Raw genomic sequence first — 19,497 nt, forward strand, 5'->3', positions numbered from 1 at the left:
CAGAAGAACTGTGGAACAGATCAACAGAACCAGGAGTTGGTTCTTTGAAAGAATTAATAAGATAGATAAACCATTAGCCAGCCTTATTAAAAAGAAGAGAGAGAAGACTCAAATTAATAAAATCATGAATGAGAAAGGAGAGATCACTACCAACACCAAGGAAATACAAACGATTTTAAAAACATATTATGAACAGCTATACGCCAATAAATTAGGCAATCTAGAAGAAATGGACGCATTCCTGGAAAGCCACAAACTACCAAAACTGGAACAGGAAGAAATAGAAAACCTGAACAGGCCAATAACCAGGGAGGAAATTGAAGCAGTCATCAAAAACCTCCCAAGACACAAGAGTCCAGGGCCAGATGGCTTCCCAGGAGAATTTTATCAAACGTTTAAAGAAGAAATCATACCTATTCTCCTAAAGCTGTTTGGAAAGATAGAAAGAGATGGAGTACTTCCAAATTCGTTCTATGAAGCCAGCATCACCTTAATTCCAAAGCCAGACAAAGACCCCGCCAAAAAGGAGAATTACAGACCAATATCCCTGATGAACATGGATGCAAAAATTCTCAACAAGATACTGGCCAATAGGATCCAACAATACATTAAGAAAATTATTCACCATGACCAAGTAGGATGTATCCCTGGGACACAAGGCTGGTTCAACACCCGTAAAACAATCAATGTGATTCATCATATCAGCAAGAGAAAAACCAAGAACCATATGATCCTCTCATTGGATGCAGAGAAAGCATTTGACAAAATACAGCATCCATTCCTGATCAAAACTCTTCAGAGTGTAGGGATAGAGGGAACATTCCTCGACATCTTAAAAGCCATCTATGAAAAGCCCACAGCAAATATCATTCTCAATGGGGAAGCACTGGGAGCCTTTCCCCTAAGATCAGGAACAAGACAGGGATGTCCACTCTCACCACTGCTATTCAACATAGTACTGGAAGTCCTAGCCTCAGCAATCAGACAACAAAAAGACATTAAAGGCATTCAAATTGGCAAAGAAGAAGTCAAACTCTCTCTCTTCACCGATGACATGATACTCTACATAGAAAACCCAAAAGTCTCCACCCCAAGATTACTAGAACTCATACAGCAATTCGGTAGCGTGGCAGGATACAAAATCAATGCCCAGAAGTCAGTGGCATTTCTATACACTAACAATGAGACTGAAGAAAGAGAAATTAAGGAGTCAATCCCATTTACAATTGCACCCAAAAGCATAAGATACCTAGGAATAAACCTCACCAAAGATGTAAAGGATCTATACCCTCAAAACTATAGAACACTTCTGAAAGAAATTGAGGAAGACACAAAGAGATGGAAAAATATTCCATGCTCATGGATTGGCAGAATTAATATTGTGAAAATGTCAATGTTACCCAGGGCAATATACACGTTTAATGCAATCCCTATCAAAATACCATGGACTTTCTTCAGAGAGTTAGAACAAATTATTTTAAGATTTGTGTGGAATCAGAAAAGACCCCGAATAGCCAGGGGAATTTTAAAAAAGAAAACCATATCTGGGGGCATCACAATGCCAGATTTCAGGTTGTACTACAAAGCTGTGGTCATCAAGACAGTGTGGTACTGGCACAAAAACAGACACATAGATCAGTGGAACAGAATAGAGAATCCAGAAGTGGACCCTGAACTTTATGGGCAACTAATATTCGATAAAGGAGGAAAGACTATCCATTGGAAGAAAGACAGTCTCTTCAATAAATGGTGCTGGGAAAATTGGACATCCACATGCAGAAGAATGAAACTAGACCACTCTCTTTCACCATACACAAAGATAAACTCAAAATGGATGAAAGATCTAAATGTGAGACAAGATTCCATCAAAATCCTAGAGAAGAACACAGGCAACACCCTTTTTGAACTCGGCCATAGTAACTTCTTGCAAGATACATCCACAAAGGCAAAAGAAACAAAAGCAAAAATGAACTATTGGGACTTCATCAAGATAAGAAGCTTTTGCACAGCAAAGGATACAGTCAACAAAACTCAAAGACAACCTACAGAATGGGAGAAGATATTTGCAAATGACATATCAGATAAAGGGCTAGTTTCCAAGATCTATAAAGAACTTATTAAACTCAACACCAAAGAAACAAACAATCCAATCATGAAATGGGCAAAAGACATGAACAGAAATCTCACAGAGGAAGACATAGACATGGCCAACATGCATATGAGAAAATGCTCTGCATCACTTGCCATCAGGGAAATACAAATCAAAACTACAATGAGATACCACCTCACGCCAGTGAGAATGGGGAAAATTAACAAGGCAGGAAACAACAAATGTTGGAGAGGATGCGGAGAAAAGGGAACCCTCTTACACTGTTGGTGGGAATGTGAACTGGTGCAGCCACTCTGGAAAACTGTGTGGAGGTTCCTCAAACAGTTAAAAATAGACCTGCCCTACGACCCAGCAATTGCACTGTTGGGGATTTACCCCAAAGATACAAATGCAATGAAACGCCGGGACACCTGCACCCCGATGTTTCTAGCAGCAATGGCCACTATAGCCAAACTGTGGAAGGAGCCTCGGTGTCCAACGAAAGATGAATGGATAAAGAAGATGTGGTTTATGTATACAATGGAATATTACTCAGCTATTAGAAATGACAAATACCCACCATTTGCTTCAACGTGGATGGAACTGGAGGGTATTATGCTGAGTGAAGTAAGTCAGTCGGAGAAGGACAAACATTATATGTTCTCATTCATTTGGGGAATATAAATAATAGTGAAAGGGAAAATAAGGGAAGGGAGAAGAAATGTGTGGGAAATATCAGAAAGGGAGACAGAACGTAAAGACTGCTAACTCTGGGAAACGAACTAGGGGTGGTAGAAGGGGAGGAGGGCGGGGGGTGGGAGTGAATGGGTGACGGGCACTGGGTGTTATTCTGTATGTTAGTAAATTGAACACCAATAAAAAAAAAAATAAAAAAAAATAAAAAAAAAACGTATAAAAAAAAAAAAAAAAAGAAAAAAATTAAAAACAATGGTATCGAAGCATGTCCAGAACAGCAAATCAAGGATATCCAAATATCTACTCCTCCACAAAGAGAAAGAGACCACTGGAATAATCGTCAAAATCAACTTTACACGTATTTAAAAATTACCCAAAAGCTTATAAAAATCCAAAGACTATTTAAGAATAAAACAGCTGAATCCCTGAAAGAATAACAGGTTTTGTGGCACTTTTGTACACTGTAATCCCATCCTCCTAGTCCCTGTTTTGAGATCTCCTTAAAAAACAACAGCCTTGTAACTGTGGCAGCTGTAAAAACTATTAGCCTAACTCAGGGAAGGCAAAGATTGGGTTTGCAGGTCTCCAAAAATCCTATCCCCAGAGATTGTCCCTATTTGTCCTGTCTAGAAGCTAGCTAAAAAGCCTACTCATATTTAATTGGCCTGGTTCAGGGATCATTCTTTGTAAACAACTCTCTCTCCCCCTAGTTTTATGCCCTCTTCCCCTACCCTTGCCCCATCAAAAATTCAGCAGCAATTGTTAAACATCACAGCTACTTGAGGTCGCATTACTATTTAAGGCCAATAAGAGGCAAAACAAACCAAAACAAAACAAAAAAAAAAAAAAAAGGAAAAAGGAAAAAGAAAGGAACCCAAAACATTCAGATGATATTTGAAAAGCTCTGACATATTCTTGGGAACCTAGATCACCATACACATGTGTAGAACAACGTATATGCCCAGGAAATATTTGAGAAAGCTCTGATTTCTGACTTCTGGCTGACTTTGAGACTCTGTACAAGGTGAAATTAAAGACCAAAAAGAGCTATAAACTACCTGACAGAACAATGAAGATATGCTTTACCCAATACACCTACACAAAGGTTCTTGGCAACGGCTTTGAGACTTATTAATTCAAGGAATTTAAGAGAAGCTCTGCCCAATCATTAGCTAACCCATAAATTAACTGAGCAGATTCTTGTTTGGCTACACATAACAAAGATAACAACCTTTACAGACTCGTGTAGAAAGTCACTAAAGAAAAAGAACAACAAAAACAAATAGTGATAACAATAAATCTTGGGAACTATCGGATTTCAGAATTGCCAAATTATATCATTTAACATGCCCAGTTTTCAACAAAAAATCATGGGACATGAAAAGAAAGAGAAAAATGTGGCCAATACACAGAAAAAAATGCAATAAATAGAAACTGTGCTTGAAGAAACTCAGATGTTGAACTTACTAGACAAAGATGATAAGTTGACTATTATAAATACCCTCAAAAGACTAATGGAAAATATGTCTAAAGAATTAAAGGAAGACACCAAAAGCAAAGGCAACAAAAATAAAAATAAACAATAAATAAAGTGGGGCTTCATCAAACTTAAAAGCTTCTGCACAGCAAAGGAAACCATTAACAAAATGAAAAGGTAACCAATGAGATGGGAAAAAAATATCACTCATTAATTATCATCACATCAACATCACTAGTCATCATAGATGCAAATCAAAACCACAATGTGGTATCATGGAACACCTGTCAGAGCAGCTATTATCAAAAAACACAATAAATACTAAGTGTTTAGCAATAAAATAAGAACAAAACATTGCCATTTTTTGACAACCTAGATGTACTTTGAGGGCATTATGCTAAGTGAAATAAGTCAGACACAGAAATAGAAATACCATATGAACTCACTTCAATGTGGGATCTAAAACCAAAACACAAACAAAAAAACCAAGCTCATAGATACACAGTAGAGACTGGTGGTAGTCGGGGCAAGGGGAGGTAGATGGGCAAAATAGATGAAGGGAGTCAAAAGGTACAAATTTCCAGCTATAAAATAAATAAGTCATGAGAATATAACATACAGCATAGTGACTACAGTTCATAATACTGTATCACATATTTGAAAGTTTTGACAAGAATAAATCTTAAGAGTTATTATCACAATTGAAAAAATATAATTATGTATAGAGATAGATATTAAATAGACTTATTATGGTGATCATTTTCCAATATATACAAATATCATTACACTGTACACCTGAAACTAATGTTACATGTCAAATATTTCCTGATTAAAAAAAGAATTAGAAAAGGTATGAAAACATCCCACAAAATAGAGACTATCAATAAAGTAGAGAAATTGTTAAAAAAAAAATAATGAGAAGGATATATGGAAAACTCACAAATATGTTAAAATTAAATGGTACACTCCTACAAAACCAATGGGTCAAAGAAATCTCAGGGGAAATTAGAGAATACCTTGAGATAAAGGAAAACTGTAACACAACATACCAAAACTTATGAAATGCAGTAAAAGCAGTGATCAGAAGTAAATTTAAAAGGCCTAGGGGATCCCTGAGTGGCGCAGTGGTTTAGCGCCTGCCTTTGGCCCAGGGCGAGATCCTGGAGACCCGGAATCAAGTCCCACATCAGGCTCCCGGCATGGAGCCTGCTTCTCCCTCTGCCTGTCTCTCCCTCTCTCTCTCTCTCTCTCTTTCTCTCTTTCTGTGTGTGTCTCTCATGAATAAATAAATGAAATCTAAATAAATAAATAAATAAATAAATAGCCTTCAATCAGGGTACCTAGATTGCTCAGTCCATTGGGCATCTGCCTTCTGCTTGGTTTGTGATTCCAGGGTCCTGGACCAAGCCCCGCATTGGGCTGCCTGCTCAGTGGGGAGCCTGCTTCTCCCTCTCCTCCCTGCTTGTGCTCTCTCTCACTATCTCTGTCTTCTCTCTCACTCTCTCTCTCTTTCAAATAAATGGATAAGATCTTTAAAAAGGCTTTTAAAAAGCCTTTAATCAATAACCTAAATTTCCACTTTAGGAAATAGAAAAATGAACAACAAAGTAAGCCAAAGTGAAGAGAAGAAAAGGAATGGTAAAGAAAAAAGCAGTAATACATGAAATAAAGAACTAAAAGCAATAGAGACAATCAACAAATCTGAAACTATAACTTTGAAATGACCAACAATGAAAAATCATTAGCTAGACTCACCAAGCAAAAACAATAAAAGACAAAAACTCAATTTGCTACAATTGAAAATGAAAGAGAGAATACCACTATCAACTTTACATCAATAAAAAGTGAGGGAACATCAAAGTAAAAAGCTTCTGCACAGTGAAGGAAACAATTAACAAAACTAAAAGGCAACCTACTAAATGAGTGAAGCTATGTACAAATGACATACCTGATAAAGGGTTAGTATCTAAAATATATAAAAAACTTATACAATTCAACACTCAAAAAAAAAAAAAACAATCCAATTAAAAACGAGAAGACATTCTTTCTCCAAAGAAAACATACAGATGGCCAACAGATATATGAAAAGATATGCAAAATCACTCATCATCAGGGAAATATAAACCAAAACCACAATGAGACATCACCTCACATCTGTCAGAATGTCTAAAATCAACAACACAAGAAACAACAAGTATTGGTGAGGATGTAAAGGAAAAGGAACCCTCTTGCACTGTTGGTGGGAACGCAAACTGGTGCAGCCACTATGGAAAACAGTATAGAGGTTCCTCAAAAAGTTAGAAAGAGAACTACCCAGTGATCCAGCAATTGCACTACTAGGTATTTACCCAAAGAATACAAAAACACTAACTCAAAAGTATATATACATGCCTATGTTTATTGCAGTATTATTTATAATAGCCAAATTATGGAAGTAGCATAAGTGTCCATCAATATGTGAATGGATAAAGATGTGGCACAAATATATATTTTTAAATATATATTCTAATATATGTATATGCATATGTATACATATACATATATTAGAATATTATTCGGGCATATAAAGAATGAAATCTCACCATTTGCAGCAACATGGATAGAGCTAGAAAATATAATGCTTAGCAAAGTCAGTCAGAGAAAGACAAATACCATATGATTTCACTCATATGTGGAATTTAAGAAACAAATGAACAAAGGAAAAAAAGAGAGACACAAATGAAGAAACACATTTTTTCTAAGATTTGTTTGACAGAGAGAGCACAAGTAGACAGAGCACAAGCACATGGGACTTGACCCAGGACCCTGAGATCACGACCCAAGCCAAAGGCAAATGCCTCAACTACTGAGCTAGCCAAGCACCCCCAAAGAAACATTTAACTGAGAGAACAAACTGATGGTTACCAGAGGGGAGGTAGTGGGAGGAATGGGAGTAAGGAGTGCACTTATCATGATAAGCACCGAGTAATGGATGTATGGAAGTGCTGAATCACTATATTGTACACCTGAAACTAATATAACAATGAATGTTAATTATACTGGAATTAAAAAACAATTTATAAAACGTATTTAAATAAAATAAGTTCATTTGAACAAAGTAGTTGATTTCAATAAATAGAAAACCAAAACTTGACACACACAGACACAAAAACAGTATGAGGTAATATGATGAACAAGTGTATGCCAACAAATTAGATAACCTAGATGATATGGACAAATTCTTGGAAATCTGCAAATTTGTTATTCTATAAAGACAGATTAAATCTATCCAACTTTGGAGGGATGGAAGTCATTCTAATGAAGCAGGAAGAGTTATAAATATAAGCAGGGAGCCTGTTGAGGGACTCCATCCCAGGACCCCAAGATTATGACCTGAGCCAAAGGCATTTGCTTAACCAAATGAGCCACCCAGGCACATCTGAATTATACACTTTAAATGTATGAATTTCATGGTATGTCAATTATATTTCAATAAGCTAGTATTAAAAAGAATAATTTAGGTCACTTCTAAATAATCAAAGACTATCTGACCGTGACCAACCTGTGCACACCACAGTCATCCAGCAATTCCGTTTCCTAGATTAACTTTTTATTAATTTGAAAGTTATTAGTGCTTGAGAAACCCAGAAACGCAGAGAGTTAAAAATTGTATTAGGAACTTGGCTATCAGACACGTTTTGAAAGATGTGCGTGTCCTGGAGAAAATAGAGTTGGTAGATTTAAGCAAACTGACCTAAAGAAAGGCTAAGAAGCAGTTAAAAAGCAAACGTTTTACATAGTGGTTAACATCAGTTATTATTCTATAAAGACGGATTAAATCTATCCAACTTTGGGGGGGACGGAAGTGAGTCATTCTAATGAAGTAGGAAGAGTTATAAATATAATCTGCATGCATTTAAACATGTATACAATAGTTCCTGATTGCAACTGGGAGAAAGCTTCCATCAATAATTTTATGAGCCGTATCACAAAGCGGTGGAGAAAAGATGGTAACACAAGAATCCGAGGTGAAACTGGAAGCATTCATGCTTGCTACTGTTTAGAGCAAGGCTCCAAACTTTTTCTGTAAATGGCCAGACAGTAAATATTGTAGGCTTTATGGGCCATAGAACTGTAAAAATTAATAAAGGTAAACTTCACTAAAATGGAATCAGGAGGCCAGAAGGAGGAGCTCTCATGCCCTGCCACTAGACTTCAATTACAGGAAGAATCATGGATTGGAAAGAATCATGAGCTACTGGTCCCAACCGAAAAAGATGTACATTGCTTCTCCTATAAGAAATCAACTACCCCAGCAACTCAGCCAACAGAAAACTGGTGTCACCCTGAACTGCTTTTCTTCCATGGACTTTCCTTCAAAATAACCACTGCCAACTTCCTCCTCCTCCATAAAACAACGTTCCTCTCTTTGGTTGTTGGACTAGCCTGTGGTTTTTGTCATAGCTTGTTTGCCCAAATTACAGTTCTTTGCTATTCCCAAGTAAATCCAGTTTGCTGGCAAAATAACTATCATATTTTTAAAGTCAACACAACTCTCTCACACCTATTCAACTTTGCCTTTGTAGTGTGAAAGCAGCCATAGGCAACAGACAATAAGAGCAGCTATGTTCCAACAACAGTTTACTTAAAAAGACAGGTGGCAGGCCAGATTTGATAGTCTAAACCTCCTGGTTTAGAGGACAAAGGCAAGAGTTCTCTGAGTAGCGAGAAAGAAGCTGGCCTGGTACTCACAGGTGTTCCTCAGAGTTAAGCTTGTCTGCTCCACACCAGCAGTTGCTCCACACCTAGGCCAGTTAAGGATCATCAGTGGGGCTCTAGGAGGGCACGGAAGTGAGTCTACCACAGGTGCAGCCACAGCCATAAGGAGCTGAGCTGTGCCACCTGTGTCCCTGGGTGGCCCTGCTATGCCCCCAGCACCGCCCATGTGGAACCCCCATACTGATTGTGCAAGGGGATGGTGGGGTTGCGGTGGCAGGCTATTTCTCTGCTATACCAGCTGTGAGATAGTACGAGTCACTCCAAGATTACAAGCACCTGTGCCAAGACCCAAGCCTGTGCCAGGATCTGTTGACTCCCTACGCTCAGATAGCTCATAACTCACCTGATGCTGGCCTAATGATGACAAGCCTCCTGATGTGAGCCTACCCCACACCCACTACCCCTCACTGTGCTGGTGACACAGAATGCCCATGACCAGTGGCGGCAGGATGCCTTTCACATCAGCTGCTGAAGAGCTAGCTGGGGGGGACAAGGAGCATGCACTCATGCAAAAGGTTGAGAAACTCACCCCTCAGCAAGTCGTAGGACTATATATAGTGGCTAGTTTCCCCCAAACCACCTCAGCTTGGCAAGGCTGGGAGCCCTCAGAGGCAAAACTGCCAACCCCCTCCCTCCTGTGGTGGGTTATAACTATAGCATGAGGCTATAGCCCCTGCCCTTGAGGCACTAGACTTCCATTTGTCCCACATGTGTGCATACCAGCTGGGGCAACCTTCAGTCTAGAGGTGAGGCCCAAAGTATCTTGCACCCCCTTTCAGCATCTCTGAGATTGGGACAAGTGCCTGGTTCCTACCTCCTTTTCACTTTTTGCAGCTATTGGCAGCTACTAGCTCAGGGGCATCATCCTTCTGGTCACTGGGTTCCACTGTCCTAGACAAAGGCTTCAGGACTTGTTTCTGTACCCACCAAAGGAAGGGGGGACTAAGGCTCCATGATGAATATTTAAGTTTAGGGGCTTGCCTCCTGAGACATTGATAAATAAATACTCTCTCAGAAAAAAAAAAAAAATCCTGAGAAGCAATAACTATGTTTTCTACTTCTAAGCATTCCCTACGGTGTCAAATGCTTTTCCTGCCACATGAAAGGGACTTAACAAATAATTATGGATACGGTATAAGTGCCAACACAAAAGTATTCATAACTAGGCCACAAAGAGATACAATTTATAATACTGGAACAAAATGAAATTTTTAATTCTTGCATGTCATTTTAGCAAATCTTAAAATATCTGAAGCATGTGAAAGCCTCGAATAATTAGCTTACCTGGACACATCCTTCATCAATCCTGCCCTTCTCAGGATCAATTTTAAAATGTGCAGTCTTTTGAAAGCGGTACATCACAGGAAGTGAGTTGGATCGATTTTGCATGATACACAGAGTCTCTGAATGTTCACCCATGAAACAAGGTGCAAAATTAAGGACCTTTCCTGGATCAAAGTGTAATAAGACAGGAAATCCTGAGCCTGTCAGTGCTAATTCCACTTTCTGAAATCGATCACCTGGAAAAGCAATAATAGCTTTTTAACATAAAAAGTGTTGGGAATCCAGAATATATTTGCTTGGTCCAAAAGGTGTCATCTGAAAGACCTGAGGAGACATGGGTAGTTCATTCAATCTTTCATTCAACAAAATTATTAAGTGCGTTCTCTATGCCAAAGACTCTTCTAGGCTGTGGGGATACAGCACTGAATGAAACAGACACTGTTCCTGCTCTGGTGGACTTTATAATCTAGTGAGGTGACACTGGCAATAAAATAAGGAAATATGTAGCATTTCAGAGAGGATAAGTGCTATGGGGAAAAGTAATGTAGGGTGAAGGGGTGCACCATTTGTCACCCAAAAATATGCCTCTTTGGCATAAGGATTATTTTAAGCTGATTATTGTTATGTAACAGCAGACACAAGAAAAGCTCTGAAAACTACAAAGAAGAAACTCTTATCAAAGAATGCAGACACTTAAATCTGCATAACAACTATACCCTCCTTTACTGTGATTTGCCTGAAAACCTCCCATAACTGCCTGACCCACTACAACAACTTTTGTCTTTAGCTGGAGATAGTATTTAAAGTAATGGCTTGGGTCATTTTGGAGAATTACTCAGGTCTTTCCCACCTATAGAGGAGGCATACTTGTCATTAAACTTCTATTTGTTTGTTTTTTTTCCCCCCTCTTAATCTGTCTTTTATTAAGGGAGGCCTCAGTCAAGAACCTAGAGAGGTACCGGGAAAATTATTTTCCTTCTCCTACAAGGGTAAGACAGAACACAATGTCTGAGGGCTGCTCCTTTATATGAGAAAGTCCAAAAAGGCATCTCTTAATAGGGAGACATTTAAGCAAAAAAATATAAAGGAACTCAGGAAGAAAATCCAGGAAAAGTACATTCCAGACAGACAGAAGAGCAAATACAAAGACTCTGAGATAGGAATTTCCTTGGCACATTCCAAAACCGTTAAAGAACCAAATATGGCTGGGTAAGAGTAGCAGAAGAAGGGTGAGACATGGTCATATTTAACATACAGTTTTAAGGGGAGAGCTAACAAAATTTGCTGATGGACTGGATTTAAAATAGAAAATTGAGGGGGTCCCTGGGTGGTGCAGCGGTTTAGCGCCTGCCTTTGGCCCAGGGCGCGATCCTGGAGACCCGGGATCGAATCCCACGTCGGGCTCCAGGTGCATGGAGCCTGCTTCTCCCTCTGCCTGTGTCTCTGCCTCTCTCCTTCTCTCTCTATCATAAATAAATAAAAAATAAATAAAATAAAATAAAATAAAATAAAATAAAATAAAATAAAATAAAATAAAATAAAATAGAAAATTGAACACAGGATGAACGAGGGTGCTAAGGTCTTGAGCCTGAGCAACTGAAGTGATAGAATTGCCATTTCTTGAGACAGGAAAGACTGTAGAAAAGACAGGTTATGGAGAAACCAAGAGGGTTTTTTGGACATGTTAAGTTTGAGATGCCTAACAGATATCCAAGTGGAAATGTCTGCTAAGTCACTTAATGTATTTAGAAGTTCAGAGTAAAGACAAAGGAAGAAGTCTTGGATGTTTGAGATGAGAAGAGAAGGTGTGTGATACTGATCTATCTGATCTATCGTGAGCAAGCAAATGAAAGGAGGAATGCAGCAGGAATGTTAACCATCTTAAAGGATCCACTTGGGGTTAGTGATTATAGATTAAAAAGTGAACCATCACAGCATGGTTTGGGGGTTTTTCCCAACACAATTAGCTTCCCAGGTGCAGACCCAGGGTAGGCTAAGATTGGAATTTAATCAGATTAGAAATTTGCCACTCAGTCACTATGGGATATGGGCCAAGAAACTTAACTGTACATGGAAAAGAGTGATTAAAATAATGAACAGAGGAATATAAGCTGGGCAATAACATAAGCATGAAGTTTTGGAGACACAGGAGAGAAGGCAATAACTATAAACCATAGGGTTTAATTAAGTGAATGAACAGCTTTGCACGGAGAGCACTGTAACTAGAATCTAAAAGACGACTGTGAATTTTTCTTCACTGAAGCTCTTACTAGCCATCTCTAGACTCTAAATTACCTTTAAGGCAAACTTACCATCTCCATCACTCACCGTTCCAAACTAGGTTAACTTGCAAGACTCAAACAAATCTTCTATGATAGACAGGCAGAGCTCAAATCACAAACCATGACACAAATCATAGCAAAGCACTCAATTTCTGTCCTCGGAAAACAGTTCAACCCTGCTCAATGGTATTACTCATCCTGACACACAATTCTTCTCAACTCCTGACTTGCCATGGCTCATCTTTCTAGATCCAATCCCTCACCTGTCTCTATCTTTATTTTCTCTTTGATCTGTCTGGCTAAGCTGAATTCCAAGTCTGATTACATTTTTTCTCACTATAGCCCATCTAATACTACCTGAGAATATTAAAAAGGGCAGTGCATCTTGACATGTGGCCTGCAAGGTAAATGTACTTATCAATACCCTATAATAAGATATTGTACCCTATTCCTAGAGCTCTGGTTCTAGGTCTTATCCTTTGACTGTTACCATATGTAGATTCTAAGAGCTGAAGTTCTGGTAGAGATGGGAATGGGTTGTTTGTTCTATATTAATCTCTAAGAGAAAACATAGGCTTAAATGGAAAAAGAAGCCAGGTTGGTTCATGCATTTTCTTTTTTCATTCCTTAACTCTAGATCATCATGTTTATCTAATGTCATTTAAAAATAATGAAGTCGTCTAAATTCTAACTTGAAAAATTATTATGTAAATGATTCTGTGGTTGACTTCTTTCTTAACATGCCACAAAAGACTTTTTAAGGTCTCTCGCATGTCTGCATTTTTGTTCTATTCAATAAGTATACATTTTTATTAAATTGCCTCTAAAATATGATATCCACACTTCTGAATAATTTAAACTGCTATATATTTGATGCGTATACTCATTTCATACTTACTTTTGATGGTTTTACTGTTATCGTCCCTCAAAAATCCATCTTTACTTCCCACAGAGTCAAATCTCAAAAAGACAGCATAGTCCTGCCTGTGCGAAGGATCATTATTCTTTTTACCATCAATCATTAGCCTATAAAAAATTACAATCAATTATTTTTAAAGCAAAGATGATACACTCTACTACATCTCAATAAGGATCAACTCAATCCTTAAATCTATGCAAACAGATGAAAGTTCAGGAATAAAAATATAATTGTGATCCATTCTCTAAAATTACTGCCCAGATGTAGAGACTTGCCAAAAGAAGGCCACAAAACGTAAAGATTCCAAAAACGAGCTCATGACAACATCTGCAAGCCAAAAGTAATTTAAATATACTAAATTGTCAAGGTCCAGCTTCAATGTCACTTTCTATGCAAAGGTTTTTCTTTCCAGGCCGAGTTCATGGCTAGCTAAGGGCTCTGTTCAATTCCTACAATAGTCTTTGTTACCTCTGGATGAAACTGCAAACCTCCATTCCATATCTGTCTCCTCCTGTGGACTAAGCACATATTGCTAGCCACATACTCCATATTCTTAGCAGAACAAGCAATTTGGAGAACAAGATTTGATAACAGTCAAATCTTACCAGAGGAGAAAAGGAGAGGAAAGAGGGGAAGAAAGACCAAAGCCAGAGATGAGTTACCTCTCATCACACACACACACACACACACACACACACACAGATAGATGTGAAATACTACATAGGAATGCAAGTCGCATGTTAAAAACATATTTAACTAAGACTTCCAGTCATAATCAGACCTATGAGTTTATGCTAGACTCTCAAATAAAGGTAACATGCTGCCATGAAAAAGAATATTTAGAATTCAAAGATTCTGTGTTAAACAGAATCTTATACATTGGCCAAGGAAATTTCCTGCAGGAAAATATGATTCATGAGGCAATTACAAAATGTACAAATAGAACAATTACTTGATTTATTACCCTCCTTAAATTAAAATACAATTCGGTCTCCAACAATTGGTATCATCATCAAGTGACACCCAGTTGCCCCAGAGAGAAGTACCTTGAACACTGCCTCCTCGCAAAGGTAAACATCCAATTGGATCAATTGTTGCCGCCCCCACATGGCCACCTCTCCAGTAGAGCTGAAATTGCTACTATATATTTAAAACAGCATTTCCAAATATATTTTCAAACTAAATAACCAAACCAAGTACACAGAATTAGGAAAAATATACATTGGCAAAGGTCCTAAAAGTCTGTGTCAATTTCAGCAAGCAGAGGTGGTTGATCCCAGCAGCTGCTATAGGCTTCATATTCATGCTACTTAGCAAGTATTTTGCTGTGGCAAGAGCACTGCATCCTCTCTGGAGGCACCTAAACAACTGCATGCCACTGGCCATCACCTATTTCTGCAGGGACAACGGGGTCTTGCTGCACAGAGTCATCTGAGACCACAATCCAAAACAACACAGAACTTCCACTTCTACCAGGTCTAAAGAGATCTGTAATCTGACATGAAATATTTAGAACAAAATTTTTCAGTATTCGAAATAATGTTAACCATGTTGGAAACTTTAAGAGCCGTAATAAGAAAAAGCTGATTGGTACCTTCTGACAAGTTTTACTATTAAAGTCAATTTGATGAATGTATGATTGATATGCTTTCAATGAATAAAAAACACAATAATTGAATTTTTGCTTACTTTGGGCTGAAACAAAATGTAATTGTAGTCTTTTGATAAGGCAGTAACCTCCCTTCATTAGGAACACATGAGATAAAAGTGGTAATATCTATGTTCTTTGATTTTCTTAAGTAGGTGAGATTATTTAAAGCAACATCTGTTTTTTGGTGTATATTTGTGCCCTGTAATATAAAATCAGAAATAAAAAGAATATTATGGCAGAATGCAAATAAAATATTTTAAGAGGAGATCATAACATGATTGTTGAAATTTTAGTCTAGAAGATAGAGAATATGAATGTCTTTAAAGTAACATACATAAATTTGACCAAGGGACATCATAAAACTAAAGGAACTGTTGAAAAATTGATGAGAACAGAAATCCCCACAACTAGCTACTAATCCATAAGAAGCACTTGTCTGGTTTATTTCAGATACAGATCCCTATCAGTGTTAATTTAATTTACAGAATTTTTTGAGGTTGAAGACAAATGAAAGGGAATCAAATCCGTCCGCATGTTAAAACATACTTAGAAAAAAATTAAATTAAATTAAATTAAATTAAATAAATAAAATAAACATACTTAGAATAATTTAACAGCTTTTTTTGGTTATATGCAAGTTCAAAACAATCTGTTTCAAAACATAATACCTGATCTTCCCCTGTTGCATTATTTACTTACCAGTTCTTCTCCAACTGAGTCACTTTGCATTATGGCCACCCAATTTATAGGTTCTGGGCTGTTATTGTATAGAAGAGCACGTTCAATTTTTGAAGTTCCGAAGAAAACAGAACCAAAGTGTATGCATTCCAACTTTTTGTCATTACTCATGTTTAACAATTCAATAATCTGCTCAACCACATGAGCTTTGACACTCAAGAGTATATCTGGACGACCTTGCAAACTCACCCTACAAGATAATAAATTATATATATTTTTAAATTAGAATTCTATATACTTAAGTTTTCTCCTAAATATTTGGATAAGCAGAAATTTTATAAAATCTCATTATAATTAAAATTCAAAGGCCTGAGAGCAATTCCTTTTTCATACATGCCAGAGAATGCCATGACCTTCTGACTGTCTGAATCTGCACAGTGGAATGGCATATGTACAACCTAATTCATTGTCCCCAAGAAACAACAAAGTTGGAAAACAATCACATGAATTGACTTCAAAAAGGACTTATTGCTAGGTCCATCTCACCAACTATTTTGTAAACATTAGAACTGGATAGGATGATTTAGATGGTCGCCTGTAGTTCTAGAATTCTGAGATTCTTTTCTAACTCATCCCACTCCCCCAAGTCCAATAGCCAATCTCATCTCAATCCTAATAACCCTATTCCCTATGAAGTAAAATCTCAGCAAAATTCCACTTGTTTGTTGAAATGAAGATCTCCCCATAAAGCTTCACTTCCTAGACTAATTTCAAATCCCTTTTGCAACTGCCCACATATGCACATGCCTCCCTCTGTGGCATAAATGCAATCCTTTTGACTCTCACCCCATCAAATACCACAAATAACTCACCACTCCACAAAAATCACGTAAGTCCTTATCTTACACTACATCTGTGTCACAGTGGGCAAGTCTGGCACCATCTAAGCATATCTCTCCTCCTTTAGCTTTCTTGATGCCATACTTTGATGGTTTCCTTCTAACTTATTCAGACGTTACCTTCTCGTTCTTCTAAGGCTTGGATATTTTATAAACTGCATGAATAATAATGTCTCTCTCCTACTCTTTTATACTCAGCCCTCCTTGTCAAAGTTATTTTCAACACTTCATGCTTCAATACAACTTATCCACTGACACTCCTCAAGCCAATACACCTCGACCAAATTCTTTTTCTGTGCCTCAAGATAAGTAAATCTAATAGGCTCCACAGGATTCTGCAAAGCAAATCAATTCCAGCAGTTTAAAACTGAACTCAAGATCCTCTCCCACAGACCTGTCCTTCTTCTTACCTTCCCTCTCTATAACCAGTCCCTACATCTAGTTAAATCTGCCTCCATAACATTTCTTCAATCAGCACACTTCTCTCTATACTTTCCAATCTGTACCTTAGCTGAAACCTTCATCATTTCTTTTCTATTTTACTATTATAGTTAGTAGTCAGGCTATCTCTCCACATATGTACTCCCTGATTTGTTGTGCCCACTGTTATCAGCACGACCTTTCTAAATTGCAAACTAATCAAGACACTCCCATCTTAAAACCTTCCCGAGATTCCACAGACTTCACAATAAAACCTAAGCTTCTATCAGGGCTCACAACTGTTTATCAAACATTTTTCTGGCTCTGACCTTCAGTAAGAAATGTATTTACATTGCAAACACACACACATGCACACACATGCATAGAGAAATACACAGGCACACATGCATGCACACATACACATTCATGAAACAAGTTTTGCAAAAATATTTGCCCTTACTATGTGAGATACATTCTGATATTATCTATTTCACTATTTTGATGCTGGTGGTGATCTATTATAGTGAATGCACATTCCACTAATGGACTGAGACATACAACATTAAAAAAACACTGTCCTATGAAGTCCTTTACTGGCCCCTGCGCCATTCTGGGTTTCTGGTCTCATCTCCTGTCACTCCACACCTCCATCTCTTTGCCTCTACATTGCCTCAGCTCTCTCGGTGTGTAACATTGTCTATTTACCTCCAAGATTTCAAGTCTTCTATGTGCTCTGCCTGAAATTGTTCTTCTAATTTACCCTCACCAACACCCACCTCTCCTGTGCACATGTGCACACACACACACACACACACACACACACACACACATGCACTCAGCTCAAATCACACCACTGCTCTTTGTCTGGCTACTTCCTACTAACCAATAAATATTTGAGTACACTATCACCTCCTTACTGGAGCCCTTTCCTGATCCACTCCCTCACCCCCACAAAATCCAAACTAGGAACTCCTGTTATATGTACCTATAGGCCATCCTCTAGTTCTTCCCATTTTTGAGTCTCTGGTGCTTGGCAAATAGTAGAAACTCGGTGAATGAATTCTGACTGAAAGAACAAAGAAGCTAATATACATTCAAGACAATAAGCATATCTGAAAAGTAAAACTGGAACATATTAAGTACTACATTAGAATTAAGAACCATAGTATATACTTACATTGCCACTTCATTTACAATTCTGGGCTCATCAGCACAGAAATCCACTTTAACAATCATGGATGACTTGGGCTCCACAATACCATTACTCGGAAAAATGACAATGGGTAATTGGCCCTGGTATTCTGTTTTAAATGTACCTAAGGAGAACAAGAACAGATGGTTTACATCTGGATCCTTACAGTGTTATATTCACACTCTTAATAGGAGACAGAGTATATAGTCAATTGTGGACCAAGAATCACAGCTTTGATTATAAGTTTAGCCTCTGGGGTTACCCAACAAATGTGAGCTGATTGTTAGGACTCAAGCTTCATTGATCATTAAAATATACTATCTGCTTACAATGTTCAGACACGTATGCTAAGAGCTTTGTATATGTTAATCTATGTAATCCTCAGAGTGATTCTCTGATATAGGTTCAATCATTACCTCCATTTCATAAATAAGGAAAAGAAGCTTACAATGGTAGAGTGATTTGTGGTAGATTACACAGTTGACTTCAATTCTTCACCCTTCTCTGCATCTTACCATTATGCTACTGTGGGCAAAGTATCTTTTCCTACTCCATGACTTCGGGCCTGAACATGTGATTTGCTTTGACCAATAGCATATGGGTAGAACTGAAAACATGCCAGCTCCAATCCCAGATGTTCTCTGACACTACTATCATGTAAGGTGCTTGAATAACTGATGCCCCTTTGGCCTGTGGTTCAGAATGAGCACATGTAGAACACAGCCTCCACCTGAGTCACAAGACCTGCAGTGAGTAACAGAAAATCCTCAGCTGCCTAAATTTGAAGCAGAGATACCCAGCTGACCCCAGTTTAGATCAGTCAAGTTCCAGCCAATCTGCATACAAATGAACAATCAAAATACAATTGCCTTTCTAAGACACAAAATTGTGGGGTGGTTTGTTACATAGCAATAGCTGACTGCCACAGTTAGAAATTAATAGAGCTAGGACTTTCACTTGGATGTTTCTGACCAAAGAGCTCACACTTATGGACATTGCCACTTTTTAAAAGATTTATTTATTTATTTATTTATTTATTTATTTATTTAAGTAATCTCTACATCCAATGTAGGGCTAGAACTCAACCTCAAGATCAAGAGTCACCTGCTCTACCAACTGAGCCAGTCAGGAGCCCTGTCACTTACTGATAAA

The 19,497-nt window shown here is 37.9% G+C and overlaps 1 protein-coding gene across 5 annotated transcripts in view; it reads right to left on the minus strand.

Moving 5' to 3' along the window:
* The window catches only part of CFAP47 (cilia and flagella associated protein 47), a 513,403-nt gene that overhangs the window by 476,420 nt on the left and 17,486 nt on the right, over window positions 1-19,497 (minus strand). For all 5 annotated transcript variants that reach the window (XR_013374394.1, XR_013374395.1, XM_077887395.1 and 2 more), the window contains exons 4-8: window positions 18,331-18,469; window positions 15,856-16,084; window positions 15,195-15,355; window positions 13,485-13,612; window positions 10,305-10,540 (exon numbers count right to left, since the gene is read on the minus strand). Coding sequence is in view for 3 of the 5 variants with exons in the window: in XM_077887395.1 (XP_077743521.1) it covers window positions 10,305-10,540; window positions 13,485-13,612; window positions 15,195-15,355; window positions 15,856-16,084; window positions 18,331-18,469 (893 nt within the window). In the remaining 2 variants the exon portion in view is untranslated. The remainder of the gene's footprint in view (window positions 1-10,304; window positions 10,541-13,484; window positions 13,613-15,194; window positions 15,356-15,855; window positions 16,085-18,330; window positions 18,470-19,497) is intronic.

This window comes from Canis aureus, chromosome X (assembly GCF_053574225.1).
Source record: "Canis aureus isolate CA01 chromosome X, VMU_Caureus_v.1.0, whole genome shotgun sequence".
NCBI lineage: Eukaryota > Metazoa > Chordata > Mammalia > Carnivora > Canidae > Canis > Canis aureus.